We start from the raw sequence: 24514 nt of genomic DNA, 5'->3' as shown, positions 1-24514 counted from the left end.
AAATCTTGCCTTTCCCAATCTCTCAGGAAAAGCAGATGCTAAGTTAGAAGAAATGCGATGAAGGAAAAGAGCATACAAATGACAGCACCAGGAATGGTCTTGGCAGCTGTCACTGGCTTCTGTGGGTCTCTTAAGGAACTCGCCTGGGCAGGAAATATTGGTTCCTTTATAGACTAGATGATTCTGACACCATCCCTGAAATCAACAGGCAGGAGGAATAGGCTAAATGAGCACAAATGCCTTACAGGCAGAAATATTTTCCTGTGGGTCTTTATTCCATCTTATTCAATCCCCTCCCAGCATGTACTCTTCCTCCTATGCATATCTCCAGCAGTAAAAAAAAGTAGAAACAGGCAATCCAGGACGTGCATGAAGAAGATAGTTGAATGTGTTCCAGTCCTTCCTCCGTGCATATATATGTGTTTTAAACATAAAATAGATAATGCACAAACCACTCATGCTGGCACATAGCAAGTTTCAACAGATTCCTTTCTGAAATGGTGCATAATTTTTGGAACAGGCAATGAAGGAATTATGAAAGATATTGAGTGATGAAATAGCATGGAAAAAGTTTTTTTTTTTTTTTTTCAGGACTAAGGTATGCAGGATTTAACACTGGATCCCCTGAAGACCTTAGACAAATCAATTGCCCTTTCAGAACCTCCTATATGCCACATGCATAGGTTTTGAACTTAGTGTTCAGGTTGGAATTCTGTTTCTGATAGAGGCCAGAGTGACCTTGGGCAATCACCTTATCTGTCTGAGTCTCTGTTTCCTTGTCTATAAAATGAGGCTAATAATATCACCTTCTCTCATTGATTTGCTGCAAAGAATAAATTTAGAAATGCATATAAACATAAGTGCTTACCACCACACCTGATATACAGTAAGGGCTCGGTAAATGTTGTTATTATTAGTAGTGTTCTCAAGTGAGGGAGCTGAGCCAGAAAATCTGTAAGATGTTTTCCTGATCTAATGTTCCAAATACTTAGACTCAGAAATGTGCCCAGTCTGTGGTGAGAGTGGGTGAAATCACAAACATTTGTCAGAATGGAGTCAGTGGAAGAGGCTGCTCCTACAGTTCCAAGAAACTGCGCTTTTTTTCTGGCCTGTGCTAGATAATCAGGGCTTCTGTCCTTCTCAGTTTGCTTCTCCATCTCCTTCATTAGCATCTGACTGAGATACTGCCTATGTATATGGCTGCTTTATGAGAATCAGAAAACCTTTTGGTTTCCTGCATACCAGGAGGCAAATACTTGGTAAACAGAAAACACCTTTAAAAGAAGAAAGAAGCACCTTTTCCTGGATCCAGTCACAGCCCTGAGCAAGTGCACAGGCTCAGCAAGCAGAGCTCTTGCTGGATCTCAGTCCTGCTTGACCCTTTGGCCAGCCACCCTTGAACAGTACACAACTTGCACATCTATGTGGGGCAGCCCTGGTCTCGGACCACTTTGAAGATGATTTTCCTACTAACTCAACACAGCCCGAGCTCAGAAATGAAGAAGGGAGGGAGAAAGCAGGAACATGGATGGAGGAAGAGGAAAAACAAGGAGTGTTAAAGGGTTAGGGTGGGAAAAAGAGAATATAATTAGAACTTACATTCAACTGAATGAATGCAGTTTACCATTAAAAATAATAAATGTGTTCTAATTCTTACCAGTAATCTTTCCTATCCTGCCTCCTGCCCGTGTTAAACCTATATTCTGTACTTAAGCTGTGGTTTTTGCAGGCTAAGCCTTCCATCAGTTAGAGTCACCCGTGATTTTTGGCCTTAAACAATGTACCACAGATGTAGTTGAAGAAGGAGATCCATGTTCTTTCTTAACCCAGAGAAACTGCCACTTATTCAGGGAAACCATAGTCTCAGGACTGGCACTCTACAAAGTCTAATTTTAATAATTTCCTTTAATTTGCAAAGATCTGCTATAAGTCTTAATGTTCTTTTACTAGTAATCTAGACGAAAAATACATGAGGCTTTCTCTTTAGGAATGGATACTATACTGTTTTCAGTCTTCTCAATGGGCAGAAATTCACTCTATATATCCTTTCTCAAGGCTAAATTGTTTTGCAAATTATAAGTAAAATATCACAGACCCTCACTGTAAAATATTTTTCTGTAATTAAAGTGAAAAACAACACTGAATTTATCTCTCATGTATTCATAATAGCATTAAACAGCCACAATAATAAAAGATACAAACCAAATATTTGGGATCTCTAAAATTTTGAAAATTTGTGATCTGAAAATCATAAAAATGACAATAAAATGTAAAGGTAATAAAAAGGTTAATATAGTAAAGGATAGAGGGATTCATATATATACTGGAGGAAGACAAAGTTTTTAACTAAGTACAAATGAACAATGATATTTCTATAAACAAGTTTACCCTAAGACAGAAATGAACTTCCACAGAGAGATGCTGTAACACTTCCAGAAGGAGATGTTGATGTTTCTAAAAACCATTAAAATGTTTTATTTGAATGTACACTATTAGAAATCTAGTAATTGAGTTTCCTGAATCAGAAAATCATTAATTACTGGTGCAAGGGAGAATGAAGAAAACCAAAGACACGAGGGAAAGATTAGTCCAAAGGACTAATGAACCACAACTACCACAGCTCTACCAGACTGAATCCAGCACAACTAGATTGTGCTCAGGTACCACCACTGACTGCTCTGACAGGGATCACAATAGAGGGTCCTGGACAGACCTGGAGAAAAACGTAGAGCAAAATTCTAACTCATAAAAGCAAACCAAACTTACTGGTCTGACAGACTGGAGAAACACCAAGGGTATGGCCCCCAGACACCCTTTTAACTCGGTACTGAAGTCATTCCTGACGTCCACCGTTTGGTCAAAGATCAGGCAGGCCCATAAAACAAAATGAGACTAAATGCACACACCAGCTCAGGGGCATGGACGAGAAGGCAGGAGGGGACAGGAAAGCTGGTAACAGGGAACCTAAGGTCGAGGAGGGGAGAGTGTTGACATGTCATGGAGTTGGCAACCAATGTCAAAAAACAACACGTGGATTAATTGTTTAAAGAGAAACTAATTTGCTCTGTAAACCTTCCTCTAAATAAAAAAAGAAAACTGCTAAGTAGCACATCAATCTACCCAGAAACACAGGGCAGTCATCCCACCCAGGCTGTTCCTCACTCACATATTTAGAAATGCTACTTGAAATCTAGTATACAGTTTGATTTTTCTATGCCTGGTGGATTCCACGAACAGCAAGGTTCAGATTTATCACATTTGTTACAGCACAGCACTTACTCCAAGAGCTTACTTGGTGTAGTAGAAATCAGACTGCCCCAGCTAGTAGGAGACCTGGATTTGTTCTAGCTTTGCTCTAGCACTAACTCTAAGGTAAGGTCAAATACACTTAAGCTCCTTATACTGTGCTTTCCTAACCTGGAAATAGTTCTATTTGTCAACAGCTTAAGATTAATACAGTAATCAGAATTATATCAATATTTGCAACCTGTCCTGGTAAAAGTAATAGTGCATTGCACTAATCCAGGATGGTTTTTATTACTATAAAATTATTTTGTTTCCCTTGCTTTGAAATATATAACAGGTTAAGATGATTGTGCACATCTTAATGAATTTGTTACACATTAAGATAAGTGTATAAAAATACTATGAGCTGGGAAGTACAGTTAATTGGTTATTAAAACAGAATGAGATGACAATCCCACCAGTAACAAACATACCCTCAAAATAAATGATTTGTTAAAGTCATTAAACATTTTTGCATTAAAATATTTTCTCAGCATACTTATAACATAAATCAAGGATTCTTAGAATTATTGTGGGAATGCGCCCCATGCCTCAGTTAACTGAGATAGCCAAACGCTTTCAGAAACATTTCCTTCAACATTCCAAGATGTCTCTCCCAAGATTTCTATTTTCACAAAAATACCAGTATATTCAAAAAGACTTCATCGTAATCACAGCAGCATGGTGAAGGGGAATAAGTATAGGCATTAGAATCTGATAGACCTGGCTTGGAGTCCTCTCTGAGCCAATTATCACGTATGATCCTAGACAAAATATTTATCCTGCTTTTCAGATTTGTCATGTAAAAGGGAAAGAATAATAAATATCATTTTGGGTTGTTGTGAAAATTAGAAATGAGGCATAGATAATGCCTAGCATAAGTATATGTTCAATAAACACTTTCTATGTATATTTATGGAAACCCTGGTGGCATAGTGGTTAAGAGTTTGGCTGTTAACCTAAAGACTGGCAGCTTGAATCCACTAGGCACTCCTCGGAAACCCCATGGGGCATTTCTACTCTGTCCTCTAGGGTCGCTATGACTTGGGACCAACTGGACAGCAACGGGTTTGGCTTTTTTTATGTATATTTACATAACTTGGCATTTACATGTAGAAATATGTTATTATTCCATAAGCATTAATTTCTCTCTCAAACTATATTACAAGTTCAGTGAGTGTAAAATCTTTATATAGTGTTATGATGGTTAAAGTTATGTGACAACTTGGCTAGGCCATGATTCTTAGTGGCTTGGCAGATATTATGTAATCATCTCCCTTTTAGTGGTCTGATGTGAGCAACCAGTCAGTTCAAAGGCCAGTCAGTTGAAAGCCAATCAGTTTCCTTGCAGGTATGACCTGCATCCAATATATATGAATGTTCTTTGCACCTCTAGAGAACCCAGCCTAAGACAAGTATGCCTTTTGAACGTTTCACAATTTGGTAGGCCAGTTTGCATACAGTACTATAAATGTCATTTTCTACCCCCAGAATCACATATGGGTTAAGAGCTCCCAATGTACATAAAAAGAAAGAAATAGATTTGTGTTTTAATTACAAAGATAATAATGGTCATCTACATACAGTTTTTACATACAGTTGAGAATGAGAAGAGACCAAGATGATGGGTTCCTGAATGGCTAATTCCTGAGTGAGGGTGTCCAAAGGATAGGAGACAGGAAGCCCTTAAATGAGGTCCCAGGCTGCACAGGTCTATGCAGAGAATTGAGGGTTTTAGATAAATTATGGGACCTGGAAGGTTAGAAATCAATTTGAACAGAATGATATCTCAAAGGCTTTTGAGTGATGTCATGGACATTACAAAGCATGAGGAGCTGTTAGAATAGAGGCATCCCAAGTATCCGGGTTGAGTTTTGGTTGGCTCAGAGAAGAGCAACCTTCATTCTGAAATAAGACCTAGACAGAATAACTTTACAGCTCAAGAAAAGTGACTGAATTAGCTCTGGCCTCGTTGCAAGCATTTTAAAGAAGAAGAAAAAAAAAAAGTATGAAAGATAATTTATATTGTTTGAAACATATCCGCTTTAGATTAAGGATAAATGATTTTATATCTCCACAGAGAATTTCTGTCAAAAGCCTAGATTGAGAAATTACTACGGATTATAGTATTCAGTTAACAAACCACATTGGGGTTTCATCTAAATTATCACAATAATCATCTCTGGAGCCCTGGTGGTGCAGTGGTTGTGTTTAGATGCTAACCAAAAGGTTGGCAGTTTAAATCTACCAGCTGCTCCTTGGAAACCCTACGGCATTCTGCTCTGTCCTAGAGAGTCACTATGAGTTGGAATCGACTTGACAACTTTTTTTTCTTTTTAACCATCTTTAAACATTTCTAAGATACAAAGCAGGGAGGAGAAAACAGAAGTTGTTACCCAGAGGAATGACTGTTCTTTCATATCACCAGAAAGAAAGCTGTCACGGAGTTAAGAGGTGTGTAGTTACCAAATTAATTTAATTTTCAATTCACCAAAGTTCTTTAGAGTACAGGGACCTTTCTTAAACCTGAATACGAAGTGATCTCAATATGAAAGTTGGTTGTCTGAAGCTCAGAAGGATGTGAGAACAACCTAGACCCCAATGTGAAGCCATGGACAGGGTTCCTTCTGCTTCTATAAACATAGGTATCTACATCCTTGAGATAAAGCATCTAAGAAAGAAAGACCTTCCTAATAAATATGGCTTTAGGTAACAGCACAGCAGAAAAGACACTCAGCCTGGGGCCTACTTTTCCAAGTTCTTAAATGAGTTCTGATTAGACTTAGAAAATGTCAGAGTTAGGCTAAATGAAATAGCAACAATCTATTATTAGCTACCTAAGAAGACACTTGTCTGTGTCTCTATCTGTCCCAATGGTATCCACAAGCCTCTATTTCCAGGTTCTTTGCTGCAAAACATTCAATTTTACTTCTAAGAGCTTTAAGATATTTAAAGGTCACCCAGTTCATACAGATACTTTAACACAGGGCATAAAAGGAATATAAATGCTGTGCTCTGGAATTTATCTTTCCTTCAAATTTCTATATTTGAGGGGGAAGGTTTCTCATTAGTCCTATATATCAACCCTAACACCAGGTCTTGATGGTAGTAGCTACCAGAATTGTCTCAGAAGTAGGTAGAAAGCACCTCGTAGGAAATGCCTGTTGATAGCTAAAATCAATTAAGAATGGCAGGTGTATAGGTGGAACTGACTGCAGAAACCTTCTACCTATGTACTATGCATTATTTGATGTTCATACATTTTTTTACTGTGCCCCTTAGAAGTGAAGGTGATGAGACTTTGTCTCGCTTACTTTGGACATGTCATCAGGAGGGATCGACCAATCTCTGGAGAAGGACATTATGCTTGGTAAAGCAGTGGGTCAGCAAAAAGAAGGCCCTCAATGAAACAGATTGACACAGTAGCTGCAACAATGGGCTCAAACATAGCAATGATTATAAGAATGGTGCACAACTGGGCAATGTTTCATTCTGTTATACATAAGGTCACTTTAAGTCTGAGCCAACTTGATAGCACATAACAACAACAACAATCCTCCTGTTATAAATAATTTTTTGGTTATCTCATCTCTTATATTACCTTTGAGGTCTAAAGTATGCCTGACTCTAGCCATGATATTTTCACTCGCTTCATATGCCTGCAAAAGCTGGACAATGAATAAAGGCTGAAGAAGAATTGATGCCTTTGAATTACGGTGTTGGCCAAGAATATTGAATATACCATGGACTGCCAGAGGAATGAACAAGTCCATCTTGGAGTAAGTACAGCCAGAGCGTTCCTTGGAAGCAAGGATGGGGAGACGTCGTCTCATGTCCTTTGGACATGTTATCAGGAGAGACAAGTCCCTGAAGAAATACATCATACTTGGTAAGGTAGAGGGTCAGAGAAAAAGAGGAAGCCCCTCGATGAGATGGACTGATACAGTGGCTGCAACAATGGACTCAAACACAGCAACAATTGTGAGGATGACACAGGACTGGGCAGTGTTTTGTTTTATTGTGCATAGGGTCGCTATGAGGTAGAACTGACTCGACAGCACCTAACAACAACAACCTGATATCCACATATGTTTTCCTTCTATTTACTGTTAGCTATTCTCCTAAACTGATCCCAGCACTTTAGTTAAGAAGCCTCTGATCTTCATCCTGACAGAGTGGGAGAGGTAGAAAGCTAGACAAATGGTCTCAAAATTTATCAGGAAACCTTCCTTATTTGGAATAGAGAAGACCCTGTTCCAAGTAAGTGTTTTGTTTTGTTTTGCTCTGTTTGTGTTTGAGTGTGTGTATAAACATTCGACGGCAATGGGTTCAGAGCTAAGAACACAACGTCTGTGAAGTGTAAATAGACCATGTTCAGTGTTGTGCCAGTGGTTTTATGAAGGGACTAAACCCAAGCTTTCCCTGCCTTTAGCTGTTGACCATCTTCTTTAAAATGTCCAGGACAGGCTGATTCCTGTGAACTAAAAGGCTAGATCTAATTTGCCTATTTTGTTGATTAGAAAAGAGGCATAGAAGGATTCATAGATTTGCTCAAGTTCACACAGATAACAAAAGGCTGAGCCAGACTTCTCACTGAGTGTTCCTTCTACCACCAACAAGAGAGACGTTTGGATTTTTTTCTTCTGAAAAACTTGTAAGGAGTATCATTTTACAACAAGGCATAATTCAGCTGCATACCTTAAAGATATATCATCTACAGCCTTTGAAACAAAATGTTCTGCAGCGAAGAACCTAGAAATAGAAGCTTGTGGACCCATGGGGACAGAACAAGGAAGAAAGTTTTTCCCTTACACACTTATACATTCAGCACCCCAGACTGAAGAACATTGTCAGGTCAAAGTCACTTACCCAAATCTGAAGCTTGATTCTCTTTTCATTTTTGAATACAGTTTTTACTTTGAAATCAATCCCAACCGTGCTGACGAATGCAGATGTAAAGGAGTCATCCGCATAACGGAACAAGAAAGATGTTTTTCCCACACTGCTATTGCCGATGATAAGCAATTTGAACATGTAGTCAAAGTTCTGATCAGAGGAGTCTTTCTGGCCATACCTGGAGTCTTGGGCAGAGGCCATCTGTGGTAAAAACAAAAGAGGTGTGAATCAATCTCCCATTTGATATGAAGCTAGCAGCACACTCATTATTGGCCTTGCCAGAAACAGATGTCAGACCACTCAGGAGGCAAGCCGAGAGTGTTCCCCAGTCTTCTCTGATGCTGGTATCCATGGCAATAATTCCCTGCTGGAAGGGAGAACAGCACGTCTTACAGCTCTTTCCAGCTGTGCTGGTGTTTGTCTCTGCTCAGCATTCAGAGCCAATCAAAGACACCAAAGGAGACATCTATAAGGTTAACATGAAAAGCAAAGCTATGAAGAATTGGCAGGGGCCTGTGGGCCCTGAAACTTTGTGATCTCAGTGAAGCAGACACCAAAGTGGTTGCGCAGCAGGGCGTTTCCTCCTGAAGTACAGAGTCTGTCTTATTTCCTAGGGAAGCACACCCAAAGAATATCTCTATTTCATCTTTTAACCTCACATCTAATCAGCATCCTAAATGACAGTCTTTTCCAAATCAGTTACAATGATGACGGCAAACACTACAGTTCAAACAACATGCCAGGTCCTGATAATTTATTTCACTCTCACAACAACCTTACAAACTGGGACCTTTATTGATTATATATTAAAACAAGGAAATTGAGGCACGGAGATATTAAGTAACTTGCTTAAGTTCACATAGGTAGTAAGTAGTAGAGGCAAGGTTCAAATCAGGCAGTGTGACCCCAGAGTCCATGTTCTTAATTCCCACAATATATTCCCAATGATGACTAAGAAGATATGTGTAAGTGCTCTAAAAGACGGTGTGGGAAATATTCATTGTGAGATGTATAAATGAAGAACCCTTTCTAGTTCAAATCTTGGCTACACCATTTATGGCTGTGTCCCCTCGGGTTTGCTATTTTAAATTGGTGTACCTCATTAGCCTCTCTTACATAAAATGGAAAAAAATATGTATCTTACTTGGAATAATTGTGAAAATAATAGATGATATATGCAAAGTACCCAGCACAGAACAGAGAATAGACTGTATTACTAACTATAAATGTTTGAGTTGTTTTTTTCTCTCAGATTTTTGATGATAATCTCAACATCTATCAAAAATAATGGTACATTACCTCTAGGTGCCATTTGGCTCAAGATAGAAGAGAGTTATTTAGAATGATAAACACTATTGATTTTATCTATCAACTTCGCTTATGTTATGAATTCTTTGGGTACTGCTGCACTGTCTAACATGGTAACCCCTAGTCATACATGGCCATTTAAATTTGTATTTCAGTTAATTAAAATAAAAAATTCAGTCCCTCAATCCACTAGCCACATTTCAAGAGCACGATAGCCACATGTAGCTAATGGCTACTGTATTGGACAGCACAGATATACAGTATCAAAATTGCAGAAATTTCTATCAGACAGTACTGGTCTAGACAATCCCTTATTTCATTTCCCATAAAAGATGATTAATAATTACTCTCTTGAGAGGGACAGGTACAAGGGAGAAGCGCTAGCAGATGGTGGAATGCTAGAAAATGAAAACAATGCTCGGTCTCATCTAAGACATTGGTTGACTAAAGTCAGGGGTGTGTGTGTGTGTGTGTGTGTGTTTACAGGCAACTGAATAAAAGCGGAAAAGGTAAATGATAAGACAACACACTCCCTTCTACAAATACTTATTGTCACCAAGATTATAAGAACAAAAAGAAAATCTATATCCATTATGAAAGCTAAGAGCAATAAGGATTCTGATCACATATTACATTTTCTTATTAAAGGTAAGCTTAAGCATTTCTCTTTTTAAATCCATATAACTATACCTATTCACCACTCATCTGTCAGTTTGTCGTATCATGGTGGTTTTCGTGTTGCTGTGATGCTGGAAGCTATGCCACCAATATTTCAAAAACCAGCACAGTCACCCTTGCTGGACAGATTTCAGCTGAACTTCCAGACTAAGACAGACTAGGAAAATTGACCTGGCCATATACTTCTGAAAAAATTAGCCAGCAAAAACCGTATGAATAGCAGCAGAATATTGGCTGGTATAGTGCTAGAAGATGAGCCCTTCAGGTTAGAAGGCTCTCAAAAGACAAGTAGGGAAGACCTGCCTCCTCAAAGTAGAACTGATCTTAATGACATGGATGGATTCAAGCTTTTGGGACCTTCATTTACTGATGTGGTATGACTCAAAATGAGAAGAAACAGCTACAAACATCCATTAGTAACTGAAATGTGAAATGTATGAAATATGAATCTAGGAAAACTGGAATTTGTCAAAAATGAAATGGAACGCATAAACATGGATATCCTAGGCATTGGTGAGCTGAAATGGACAGGTAGTGGCCATTTTGAATGAGACAATCATACGGTCTACCATGCTGGGACTGACAAATTGAAGAAGAATGACATCACATCAGTTGTCAAAAGGAACATTTCAAGATCTATCCTGAAGTACAATGCTGTCAATGATAGAATAATATCCATACCCTTACAAGGAAAACTAGTTAATATGACTATTATTCAAATTTACATGCCAAACATTAAGCCCAAAGGTGAAGAAATTAAAGATTTTTACAAATTTCTGCAGTCTGAAATTGATCAAGCATGCAATCAAGGTACACTGATAATTACTGGTGATTAGAATGTAAAAATTGGAAACAAAGAAGGATCAGTAGTTGGAAAATATGGTTTTGGTGATGGAAACAATGCTGGAGATTGCATGACGGAATTTTGCAAGACCAGTGACTTATTCACTGGTAGAACCTTTTTTCAAAAACGTAAATGGCAGCTATACATGTGGACTTCACCAGATGGAATACACAAAAATCAAATCGAATACATCTGTGGAAAGCGACGATGGAGAAGCTCAATATCTTCAGTCAGAAAAAGGCTAGGGGCTGACTATAGAACAGACCATCAGTTGCTCATATGCAAGTTCAAGCTGAAGCTGAAGAATATTAAAACAAGTCCACAAGAACCAAAGTACGAACTTGAGTATATCTCACTTGAATTTAGAAACCACCTCAAGAATACATTTGACACATTGAACATTAATGACTGAAGACCAGACAAGTTGTGGGTTGACATCAAGGATATCATATATGAAGAAAGCAAAAGGTCATTAAAAAGACAAGAAAGAAAAGAACAAAATGGATGTCACAAGAGACTCTGAAATTTGCTCTTGAACATAGAGTAGCGAAAGCAAATGGTAGAAATGATAAAAGAGCTGAACGGAAGATTTCAAAGGGTGGCTCAAGAAGACAAAGTAAAATATTATAATGAAATGTGCAAAGTCCTGGAGCTAGAAAACCAAAAGGGAAGAACAAGCTCAGCATTTCTCAAGCTGAAAGAAGTGAAGAAAAAGTTCAAGCCTCAAGTTATAATATTGAAGGATTCTATGGGCAAAATATTGAATGATGCAGCAAGCATCAAAAGAAGATGGAAGGAAGACACAGAGTCTCTGTACCAAAAAGAATTGGTCGAGGTTAAACCATTTCAGGAGGTAGCATATGATCAAGAACTGATGGTACTGAATGAAGAAGTCCAAGTTGCACTGAAGGCACTTGGTGAAAAACAAGGCTTCAGGAATTGACAGAATACCAGTTGAGATGTTTCAACAAATGGATGCAATGCTGGAAGCGCTCACTCATTTATGCCAAGAAACCTGGAAGAGAGATGCCTAGCTAACCCATCAGAAGAGATTCATATTTTTGCCCATTCCAAAGAAAGGTGATCGAACAGGATGCAGAAAATATTGAACAATATCATTAATATCACAGGTAAGTAAAATTGTGCTGAAGATAATTCAAAAAAGATTGTAGCAGTACATTGACAGGAAACTGCCAGAAATTCAAGCCAGATTCAGAAGAGGACTTGGAATGAGAATATCATTGCTGATATCAGATAGATCCTGGGTGAAAGCAGAGAATTCCAGAAAGATGTTTACCTGTCTTTTATTGACTATGTAAAGGCATTCAACTGTGTGGACCAAACCAAATTATGGGTAACATTGAGCAGAATGGGAATTCCAGAAAACTTAATTGTGCTCATGAGGAACCGGTACATAGATCAAGAGGCATTTGTTTGAACAGAACGAGGGGATACTGCATGGTTTAAAGTCAGGAAAGGTGTGTGTCAGGGTTGTATCCTTTCACCATACTTATGCAATCTCTATGCTGAGAAAATTATCCCAGGAGCAGGACTATATGAAGAAGAACACTGCATCATCATTAACAACCTGAATTATGCAGATGACCCAGCCTTGCTTGCTGAAAGGGAAGAGGACTTACTGATGAAGATCAAAGACTACAGCTTTCCATATGGACTGCACCTCAACATAAAGAAAACAAAAGTCCTCACAAATGAACCAATAAGCAGCACCGTGATAAACGGAGAAAAGCTTGAAGTTGTCAAGGGTTTTATTTTACTTAGATCCAACAATCAATGCCCATGGAAGTAGCAGTCAAGAAATCAGAGGACATACTGCATTGGGCAAATCTGCGGCAAAAGACCTCTTTAAAGTGTTAAAAAGCAAAGCTATCACTTTAAGGACTAAGGCATGGCTGACCAAAACCATGGTGTTTTCAATTGCCTCATATGCATGTGAAAGCTGGACAATGAATAAGAAAGACTCAAGAAGAACTGATGTGTTTGAATTATGGTGTTGGCGAAGAATATTGACTATGCCATGGACTGCCAGAAGAAGGAACAAATCTGTCTTGGAAGAAGTACAGCCAGAATGTTCCTTAGACGCAAAGATGGCTAGCCTTTGACTCACGTCTCACTTTGGACATGTTATCAGGAGGGACTAGTCCCTGGAGAAATACATCACACTTGGTAGAGGGTCAGCAAAAAAGAAGACTCAACAAGATGGATTGACACAGTGGCTGCAACATATTGTACATAGGTCACCGTGAGTCAGAACTGACTCGATGGCACAAAACAACAACAACCACACCTACCTATTTGGCAATTGTTACAATTTTTAACAAGTGTTTGTCAGTGAGAAAAACTGAGCCACTAAAACAGGGAGATATTATCACTTTCTGGCTCAAGAGTTCATCTACTAAGGTTAACCTCTCCTAATATAAGCAGACAGCCAGGGACAAAAGTGGGATTACTTCTCGACTGTCAATTTCAACAATGATGTCCTGCTTTGATAACTTCTTATACCTCAGAAAATCAGGTAACTGTTCTGCTTGGCACTCTTCTTCCTGAAGGCTCAGGCCTTTCGACAATGAAAATCCTTCTCTTATGTAGTTGCTACATTCAACCACGCCTTGCAAATGGCCTTTGTTAATAAGATCCTCTTACCACCTTTTTATGAAACAGCCCAGATTCTTGGCTCTGGATTAAAAATATCCAGGGCAAGAGGAAGACATTCAACAAGATCAATTAACACAGTGGCTTCAACAATGGGCTCAAACATAGCAATGATGGTAAGGGAAGTGCAGTACCAGGCAGTGTTTTGTTTGGTTGTACAAACTGCCAGAAAGGAGACCCTATAGAGATACTATTGCTATTAGTTGTCATCACGTCAGCTCCACTTCATATACAACTTAACAAAACACCGCCTTGCCCTGTGTCATCTTCACAATTGTTGGTGTGCTTGAGTCCATTGTTACCTTCCAACCCAAATACTGATGGCATAGATTCCAGCATCATAGCAACACACGAGTCATCACAGTATGACAAACTGAAAGACAGGTGGTGGATAAATTCCCTAGAGCAGTGCATTTACTTGGCCAGATAGCCTATCACATCTTGCACCCACAGCCCTGTGAATCTTCAGGTTGATTCAAAACAACGTGGTAACACTGTTGCTATCAACCCCACGTCCTATACCAAAATTAGATTGATTCCAAAACCTGAAGAAATATACACATCACCGCAATACAGACTTTTGGTATGGAATTGTGGGGATCTGGATAGAGCAAACCATACCAGGACAGCAGCATCTTCAATTTCAAGGGTTAGTATGCCTTGCTGTGTTGGCAGCAGAGGGGGTAATGGGAGCACAAAGGCTGTCTAGGATTAGGGAGGATGGAGGTGGCGGATATGTGTATGCAGTACAATTCTCAGAGCAAAGCCCCTGAAGAATTAGATGAGTTAACTAACCTGCTTATTTTTGAAGACTACAATTTCTTTTTACTATTTCCCGATTTATAAAACAAAATTGACAAAGAGCAAAAAAGATGGGAATGTATGTGTGTTTTATAAAAACCCCAGAACAATGAAATAAATCCTCATTCAGAGCATGGAGAAAGTGGCAGCCCTAATCTTGCTGAGAACAGAAATGAAACAATTTGACAGCATATGAATGTCAAAGGGACTTGTAGACAGTCACTATGCAAATTTACTGATACCTCTAAATACTAAATCACGTGAACATTTTCAAAATGGGAAAATATAAAATTTGAAAATATGAGTAGGCATGAACTAACCTCCCAGAGAGCAAATTGAATTTCATAAAATATATGTAAAAGATAACCCTTCAAGTCGCCTTAATCTTGAATGTCAGAAAGGACAAAATCGTAGAGTTTGGAAATATTTTTCAGGGCAGTCCCACTTCTCACTCATTCCAGGGATCCCTTGTGATGACATCTCAGCATCTTAGGTACACAAGGGTCTAGTCTAGTCTTTTACCCAAGGAAGCTCACGACACTGTGAAGCAGCTTATCTCATTGCTGAATAACTCCATCTGTTATAAATTTCTTTCTTAGATTTGAGTTAAAATATACCTTCCTATGAATAAAGGACACTGAAGACATATGGTAAAGATGAGTCCAAGAGACAGAAAGGGCCACATAAACAAGAGATTCCAGCAGGCTGAGACCAGAAGAACTAGATGGTACCTGGCTACCACCGATCACTGCCCTGACAGGGAACACAACAGAGAATCCCTGATGGAGCAGGAAAACAGTAGGACACAGACCTCAAATTCTCGTAAAAAGACCAGGCTTAATGGTTTGACTGAGACTCGAGGGACCTGGCAGGTATGGTCCCCGGACCCTTTGTGGGCCCAAGATTAGACCCATTACCCGAGCCAACTCTCCAGGCAGGGATTGGACTGGACTATAATTTTTTTTTTTTTTATAAGATAGATGATGATACTGGTAAGGAGTGAGCTTCTTGGCTCAAGTAGACATATGAGACTATGTGGGCAACTCCTGTCTCGTGGTGAGATGAGAAGGAAGAGGGGGACAGGAGCTGGTTGAATGGACACGGGGAATACAGGGTGGAGAGGAAGAATATGCTGTCTCATTAGGGGGAGAGCAGCTGGGAGTACATAGCAAGGTGTGTATAACTTTTTGTATGAGAGACTGACTTGATTTGTAAACTTTCACTTAAAGCACAATAAATTAATTATTTAAAAAAATTTATCTCCCTGTAACTTCTGCCCATGTGCTCTAGAGTCTACCTTCTGAATCAAGAAAGAGAGAGTCCACTCCTTTCTACCTGATAGAAATGCAGTCATGCTACTTAAGCTTCCTCTTCTCCTGCTTGAAAGAGCCCAAGTGCTTTAGCCTCTCCCCTCTTTCCCATAGGACATGCCCTAAAAACCTCACTCAAACTGCCAGGTTAAAACTGACATCTTTCCAGATTGTCACAGTCCCATATATGTCTCCCTATTGATCATAATATTCTAGATATTTATCTGGTCAGTGCAAAGTACAATGAGGATATCATGCAAAAACAAAACCCATTGCTATCGAGCTGATTCCAACTCCCAGCAACCCTATAGGACACAGCAGAGCTGCCCCACAGGATTTCCAAGTAGTGGCTGGTGGATTCGAACTACCGAGCTTTTGGTTAGCAGCCGTAGCTCTTAACCACTGTACCACCACAGAGATCCACTTAACAGTAAAATGCTCAGCTCTTTTTCCATATTAACATTTATGAACATAGGTCTTCCCCATTCTTACCCTACTCTTGGGGAATTTATTTTTTATTGGTGGTACTGACCCTTATATGGATCCTGTTAAATTTCTTCTTGCTTGTTTTGATCTACAATTTGATTCTGATCTGGTAGCTTTATGTCCAATCATCAAAAATATTAGTTATCTTTTCCAGATTTTTATCATTCCTAAATTTGATCAAGGTACATTTTATATATATTCATCTAAGACCCTGATGAAAATGCTAATGAGTTGATAGACAAATAACAATTAATGTTTTTACTTGTTGAATATTTAAATTTATAGATGAGACCGCCACAATATGTCATTAAGGACTCTGGCGAGTTTGAAGTAAAGCCTTAACCTTTGGGAGTTGGTGCCTTAGAAATCTTGCAGCTGTACTGCTGCTCTAGGTGTACCTTGGTCCATTAGCAGGTAATCATGGATTTCAGTGATATGCCATTTGTTAATCTCAATTCTAGTTTCCCTGGATGTCGTATTGGCCAGGGGCCAAATAGAATGTCTCTGACTCATATATTCAATTACAGCCAACTTTAGTATTTTTTTTATTGTAGTTGAAAATATATGCAATAAAACATATACCAATTCAATAATTCTACATGTACAACTGAGTGACATTGATTACATTCTTCAAGTTGTGCAACCATTCTCAGCCTCTTATTCCAAATTGTTCTTCCTTGTTTTGACATTTGTTTTTCAAAATAAACAGGAGAAGCAAATTATTTTCAGGAAAACACTTAGGCGCTTAAAAATCTAAACTCTACTCAGCCTTTTTGCTGATCTGACATAAGAAAACAAAAAGAAGTCATTTAAAAAATGTACTGTTTTTCAGCTACAAGTACGGGTAACAGCCTGAAGGTCAATGGGGGTCCGAGAAAAAAAACAGCGCCATTGAGTCGATTCCGACTCATAGTGACCCTATAGGACAGAGTAGAACTGCCCCAAGAGTTTCCAAGGAGCGCCTGGTAGACAATGGGGGTAGGAAAGGTTAAATTATTCAGAAAAAGAAATTCTTCTTTGAAATTGGAAGGATGAAAGTACGAATGGGACATTGTATTAGAAGTGTGGAAACACATAAAATAGTTTCAAATCTCAATTGTTGTTAGCTGGGGAAAAACAAGAAGTATTGCTGGGAGCTTCAAAGTAAAGACTAAATTGTTAAAACCAAGAAGGGAATATTAAAGGTTAGGATTTCCAGGCAGCTGTCATCTGGACTCCAGTTTTTTCTCTTCGTCAATGTCCTCATCTGGGCACAGGTTTGGGGCTGTTTGCTTGTCTGTCAAGATCGATTTGGACTGGGATGTTCTGCAATCATGGCCAGCAAGCTCTCCATGTGTTTGTTCCTGTTTGTGCTCGCAGAAGCCCGCTGAGAAGCAATAAGACATTACTTATGTCACTGTTGTTGAGCCGAGAGGATGCTGTCCAGGGATTTGGAAGCAGCCAAGGCACCAACGGATTTAAACTCTAAACTAACCCCGGCCTCTGAAATAAACAGTCTGGGATAAATGAAGCAGCACTCAGAAATCTTAGGTGGCACAATGGTTAAAGTGCTTGGTTGCTAACCAAAAGGTCAGTGCTTTGAACTCACCAGCTGCTCAGAGGGAGAAAAGACCTGGCAATTTGCTCCCGTAAAGATTATAGCCTAGGAAACCCTATGGGACAGTTCGAGTCTGTCCTATAGGGTCGCTATGAGTTGGAATCAACTGAACAGCACCTAACAACAAGACTCATGAAAGGATGAATATGACGGTATGCCAAGTTACAGTGGTGCTTCTAAGATGTGTATCACTGTAAGATTTTAAAGGCATTCTTCAGGCTAAATCCCATATTCTCCTTACAGCCTTTGTCTGGGTGTCCACCTCACTCATAGCTTCCTTAGTAGATGTGGATAACTCTCAGCATATGTACAGGGTAACAGTAATGTAATAACAGCAATAACGGCTCTTATTATGTACCAGGCACTGTCCTAAGTGCTTTACATAAATTACCAGGATCCTTTTGGTATTCCAAGGAGGCGTAACTATTAGTATCCCTGTTTTAAAGGTGAGAAAATTAAGGATCTCTGAGAGAAAGCTGGAAACCCTGGTGGTGTAGTGGTTAAGTGCTATAGCTGCTAGCCAAAAGGTCAGCAATTCAAATCCATCAAGTGCTCCTTGAAAACTCTATGGGGCAGTTCTACTCTGTCCTATAGGGTTGATACAAGTCAGAATCGACTCAACAGCAATGGGTTGGAGAGAAAGCTGAAGTGTAATTGTTCTTGTTTCTCAAAAAGTTATCTTCATTCCTCTCAGGCAATGTACTGAGCCCTGATTACCTGGACCAAATGAGTTTTTTCAAGAGTTAGGGATATGCAGGATCAGCTGGTTCACTCTTCTCTTCACCAAATTAGCAAGTCTGGAACTTCAATCACAGAGGAGAATGTTGGAAGGGGCAAGGAAGCTATTTCTCTTTGCTTCTAGAAAGCATGGATTCCTTTGTTGAAGAGAAACATGACCTAAACTTGATATATATTTTAAAAATTCATTATGATTGTTAAATAAACCCACTTTGAAATTTGTAGATGCATATGCTATAATGTCAAGAAAAAAGAAACAAAATTTATCAAACCATGTAAAAATGGTTCCTATTAGTATCAAAGACAATTGATTTCCTCTCAGCCCATGCTGCACTTCTCTCCTGGTCTGGGTACAGAAGGGTTCACAGAAGCGAGGAGCCTGAGCTGGGGCTGTGCAGCTGGATAAAGGAGACACCCCGACCACAGAGGACTGTAAGTAAGGTCTGCTGGGAACTGCAGTGGCTGGGAGAGGGCTCTGGACTCTGACAATGCAGCTCTGACAGCTGTCATGATGCAGCCCCAGCACATCGTCCCTGATGCTGAAGCCAGAGGGTCTTTCATGCATGCCTGGGATGCTGGCGAGCACCCAGGTACAACAAATCCAGGCTTAGGAATCACAGCATGCAGAGAGGTTGAGAAATACCATTTTCTCTAGCAGTTCTGAAATGATGTGCACACAGACATCTAAATGAAAAACAGCATTCCACCTTTTTGTGTGAATATGAGTCGGAATCGACAGCACTGGGGTTTTGTTTTTGTTTTTGTTTTTTTATGGGTAAAGAACACAGTCTCTGTGGCTGGGCTGCCTGAGACAGAATTCCTGGTCTGCTATTTTGTACTTGTGTGTTGTTGTTGTTAGTTGCCATTGAGTTGATTCTGACTCATGGCTACGCTGTGTGTGCAGAGTAGAACTGCTCCATAGGGTTTTCAAGACTATGACATTTTGGAAGAAGATTACCAGGCCTTGTTACCACAGCACCTCTGGGTAGGTTCGAAATGATAATGTTTTGGTTACTAGTCCAGGCACTTAGCCATCTGTGCCACTTAGGGATAGGATATCAATTGAGATGTTTCAACAACAGATGCAGCACTGGAGGTGTTCACTCATTTATGCCAAGAAATTTGTAAGACAGCTACCTGGCCAGCTGACTGGAAGAGATTCACATTTGTGCCCATTTGAAAGAAAGGTGATCCAACAGAATGCAGAAATTATCAAACAATATCATCAACATCACATGTAAGTAAAATTTTGCTGAAGGTCATTCAAAAGCAGATGTAGCAGTACACTGACAAGGAACTGCCAGAAATTCAAGCCAGATTCAGAAGAGGATGCAGAACCAGGAATATCATTGCTGATGTCAGACTGATCTTGGCTGAAAGCAGATAATGCCAAAAGGTGTTTACCTGTGTTTTATTGACTAGGCAAAGACATTTAACTATGTAGATCATAACACATTATGGATAACATTGAGAAGAATGGGAATTTCAGAACACTTAATTATGCTCGTGTGGAACCTGTACATAGATAAGAAGAAGTCGTTCAAAGAAAGAAAGGGAATACTGCATGGTTTTAAATCAAGAAAGGTGTGCACCAGGACTATACGCTTTTACCATAATTATTCAGTTTGTACACTGAGCAAATAATCTGAGAAGCTGGACCATGAAGAAGAATGTGGCATCAAGATTGGAGGAAGACTCATTAACAACTTGTGATATGCAGATGATACAACCTTGCTTGCTGAAAGGGAAGAGGACTCGAAGCACTTATTGATGAAGATCAACGACTACAGCCTTCAGTATGGATTACACCTCAACATAAAGAAAATAAAAATCCTCACAACAGGACCAATAAGCAACATCATGATTAATGGAGAAAATACTGAAGCTGTCAAGGGTTTCATTTTACTTGGATCCACAATCAATGCCCATGGAACCATCAGTCAAGAAATTAAAAGACATATTGTACTGGGCAAATCCTCTGCAAAAGACCTCTTTCAAATGTTAAAAGGCAAAGATGTCACTTTGAGGACAAAGGTGCACCTGACCTAAGCCATGATATTTTCAATGGCCTCATACGTATGTGAAAGCTGGATAATGAATAAGGAAGACTGGAGAAGAACTGACAATTTGGATTATGGTATTGGTGAAGAATATTGAATATGCCACAGACTGCCAGTATAACAAACAAGTCTGTCTTGGAAGAAATTTAGCCAGATTGTTCCTTGGAAGCGAGGGTGGTGAAACTTTGTCTCACATACTTTGGACAATCAGGATAATCAGGAGGGGACTGTGCCTGGAGAAGGAAATCATGCTTGGTAGAGGATCAGCAAAAAAGAGGAAGACCCTTGATAAGATGTATTGACACAGTGGCTGCAACAATGGGCTCAAACATAACAGTGATTGTGGGGATGGTGCAGGACCAGGCAGTGTTTTGTTCTGCTGTGCATAGTGTTGCTATGAGTCGGAACCCACTCGGCAGCACCTAACAACAACAACAACAGGGACTCCTATTACTTGTGTAATGTTGAGCAAAGTGTTTTGCTTGCTTGTTTGTTTTTAACAATTCTCAGCCACAATTTCCTCATCTGTTAATTAGGGATGACTGTATACCTTTTCTTGCAAAAATTAAAGGAGATCATCAAGTTAAAGTTGTTGTTATGTGTTAAGTGCTTGATGAAAGCTGCCATTATCATCCTTCTTATCCCTTATGGTACACTGAAATGATACAAACGCCATTCACTCACTTTCTTCCCCAACTCCCACTGATGCTACTCTCCAAAACAGAAATGATCAATTTCATAGAATATGCTTATTTCATAACTTCAGAGGGCAAGCAGTTTTGGCACCCAACACTTCTACTCTATAAACTTTAATAATTATTGAAATGAACACCTTAACACACTCTTTCATTTCAAACATTATGACATGGACAGCACTCACCAAAATACTGCTCAGGGTAGATGCTGAGACGAAGGCAACTAAGCAGATGGAAAGCTTTCTGTGACCAAAAGGGGTATGAGGAGGAAGACGTTACCAAAAGCCCTATAACTGTGATGTGACCTGCCCTATGACCCTGCCTACTACCCAGAAACTTCTGGAAAGTTACTAAACTCATGAAATCCTTGGATTTGAGTAGACTTCTGTGAACATTGAGAGAGAGCTAGTTTTCACTTCTGGACTAATAAGAAGCAGAATGCAAGTAATAATGTACAGTGAGAAAAACATGAGAAAAGGAGCCCAGGAACTGATAGAGATTACAGAAAATTCTGCCTTCTCATATGGCCTTGGATTTGGTTTTGAGTGAAGTTTAATCTAACCTCTGATATTAAATTTGAAAAATCACTGAGGTCCACAATATTTTCATTTCATAGTTAGAAATCATTTGGAGGCTCCCATGATGTTTATCACCATTCTTTTTCAAACCCCTCTGAAACAGTGGTAAAAATGTTTCTGCAAAAGCAAAAATCCTTAAGAAGAAAAGAGACAACAGGAGAGAAGAAAGCTTAACAAAATTTTGAGTTCTGGAACCAGATAAACTAGAGACCACTGAATCCTAAGCCTGCTAGGAAAGCTCACAAGACACTTACCTTGCAGAATCTATAATGGTCTAGGGATTAGAGCAACAGAGATCTTGATTATGGGATGTAGCCAGGGTGACCAACTGTCCTGGTTTGCCTAAAACTGAGTGGTTTTGTGGGACACCAGTTGCTGTTGAGTTGACTTCAACTCATTGCAACCCCATGTGTGTCAGAGCAGAATTGTGGGACAGCTGATCGCCAGGGCAGGAAAACAGGAGGACTGGCTGAAAGTCAAGGATCCCTGATGGCACAGTAATTAAAGTGCTTGGCTGCTAACTGAAAGGTTGGTAGTTCGAACCCATCAGCCACTCTGTGGGAGAAAGATGTGGCAACCTGCTTCTGTGAAGATTACATCCATAGCCCTATGGGATAGTTCTACTATGTCCTATAGGGTTGTTATGTCAGAAGCAACTTGACAGCAACAGGTCTGGTTTTGGTTTGGTTGAAAGCCCAAGCCCCACATCCCTCCTTGGCTCTGTATAGCCAAGGAACTACCTCCCCCATATATAAGTTTGACACAACAAAATTAAACTTAAAACATAAAAAATAATCATAAAACATTTCTGACATTCACACTTCCTGTATGCAGATGTTAATTTATAAAAATGAAAGGGCCTCTCCATCAGCTACAAAATGAGAAGAATCCTTCAAAACTTTTCTCATGGATCTGGGTAAAGTATACTAAAGCTTTCCCTGAAATAATCTCATCACTGTTCAGGAATATAAAACTGAATCCTCATAGGGTGAACTAGATTCAAGAATCTCAAACTTAGAGAGCTCCACCTGTAACCTGCAGAATTAGAATATTCAGGGAAGGACCAGGAATCTATGGTTTTTAAAGCTGCGCCTATGATTCTGATCAGTAAGGCTTGCAATCCAATGTATTAACAAATGTCTCATGGAAGCCAGGGCAGGTGCATGTTGTCAAGGCCTCAGGGATGTATGTAAGAGGAGATTGAGTAATCTGACATTTAGGCCCAGATCCCAGGGGATGTGAAATAAGAGCACAGAGGTCTCTACCAGCTGCTGTAGTCACTAGCCACCTCTTCCAGCAATACAGTGACAACAGATCTCACCATAATATGTTTGACTCTTGCTGAGAAGGGTCTACACTCTACAATGTCCAGCCTGCCCAGGTGAGCTGAATTCTGAGAAATGTGTCTAATGAATTATCTCTCTCCTATTAAGAGCCAGGCAGTCCCTGGGTCATGCAAACGGTTAATGTGATCAGCTGCTAACCAAAAGGCTGGAGGTGGAAATCCACCTGTTGACCTACTTCCAAAACATCAGCCATTAAAAACTCTATGGAGCACAGTTTTACTCTGACACACATGGGGTCGCCATGAGTCAGAGTAGACTCGGTGGCAACTGGTACTAAAAACAAGACCCTCCTGAGGACCTGAGATATAACTCACTGAGCTCCTTGGTAGGCTATGAAGAGGAATGGCAGCATAAGAAGCAGTAATCACATTTTCAGAGCACATGCACCTCTGCTCTGCTTAGCTCTGTAAGGTAGGTAGTAAGGTAGTCTTGACTTTCTTGATGAATCTTTTTAAAATGATGCATAATTGGACATTACTTCCCCTCACTCCATAAGAAAGCATCACACACCTACAGGAGGACAGTGTTCAAAGAGTAAACAAAATGATATAAGCATATCTGTTCCTGAAAAGAAAAACGTAAACAGAATAGACATACCCAGGACTATGTGACTATGATGGTTAAGATTGTGTGTCAGCTTGGCTGGGCCATGACTCTTAGAGGTTTGGCAGTTATGCAACGATATTGTTTGGCAGTTACATAATGATGTACTTTGGCACTTATGTAATATTTATCCTCTATTTTGTAATATAATGTCATTACCTCCATGACGTGATCTGATGTGATCAGCCAATCAGTTGCAAGAGGAGTTTCCTCGGGGGTACGACCTGCATCCGATATATATCAACATTCTGGCAAAGCTCACTGGCTCTTGCTCGCTCTGAATCTTGCATCTGATTCATCAACTTCTGACCTCCTGTTCTTGAGACTTGAGCCAGCATCCTGCCATACTGTCTGCTGATCTCAGAATTCGTCAGCCTCTGCCGACTGAGTCAGCAGCCTACTGTCTTACCTGCTGATCTTGGGTTCATCAGCCCCTACAGCTACGTGACTCAGGAGAAGCCTCCAACCTGATGCCTGACCCACAGACTTGGGACTTGCCACTCTCTATAACTGTGTGAGCCGTTTCCTTGAGATAAATCTCTTTCTGTCTACCTGCCTACCTACCTATCTATGCTTCCCTGGCTTTGCTTCTCTAGAGAACCAAACCTAAGACAAT

General features: G+C 39.7%; 1 protein-coding gene across 2 annotated transcripts in view; it reads right to left on the bottom strand.

The window, feature by feature from the left end:
• Positions 1–24514, bottom strand: part of RAB3C (RAB3C, member RAS oncogene family) — a 308822-nt gene that overhangs the window by 270798 nt on the left and 13510 nt on the right. For both annotated transcript variants that reach the window (XM_023545475.2, XM_064272201.1), the window contains exon 2: positions 8155–8382. In XM_023545475.2, the coding sequence (XP_023401243.1) occupies positions 8155–8382 (228 nt within the window). The remainder of the gene's footprint in view (positions 1–8154; positions 8383–24514) is intronic.

This window comes from Loxodonta africana, chromosome 2 (genome assembly GCF_030014295.1).
Source record: "Loxodonta africana isolate mLoxAfr1 chromosome 2, mLoxAfr1.hap2, whole genome shotgun sequence".
NCBI lineage: Eukaryota > Metazoa > Chordata > Mammalia > Proboscidea > Elephantidae > Loxodonta > Loxodonta africana.
The sequence above is the reverse complement of the archived record's forward strand: the minus strand, read 5'-3'. Positions and strand labels throughout refer to the sequence as shown.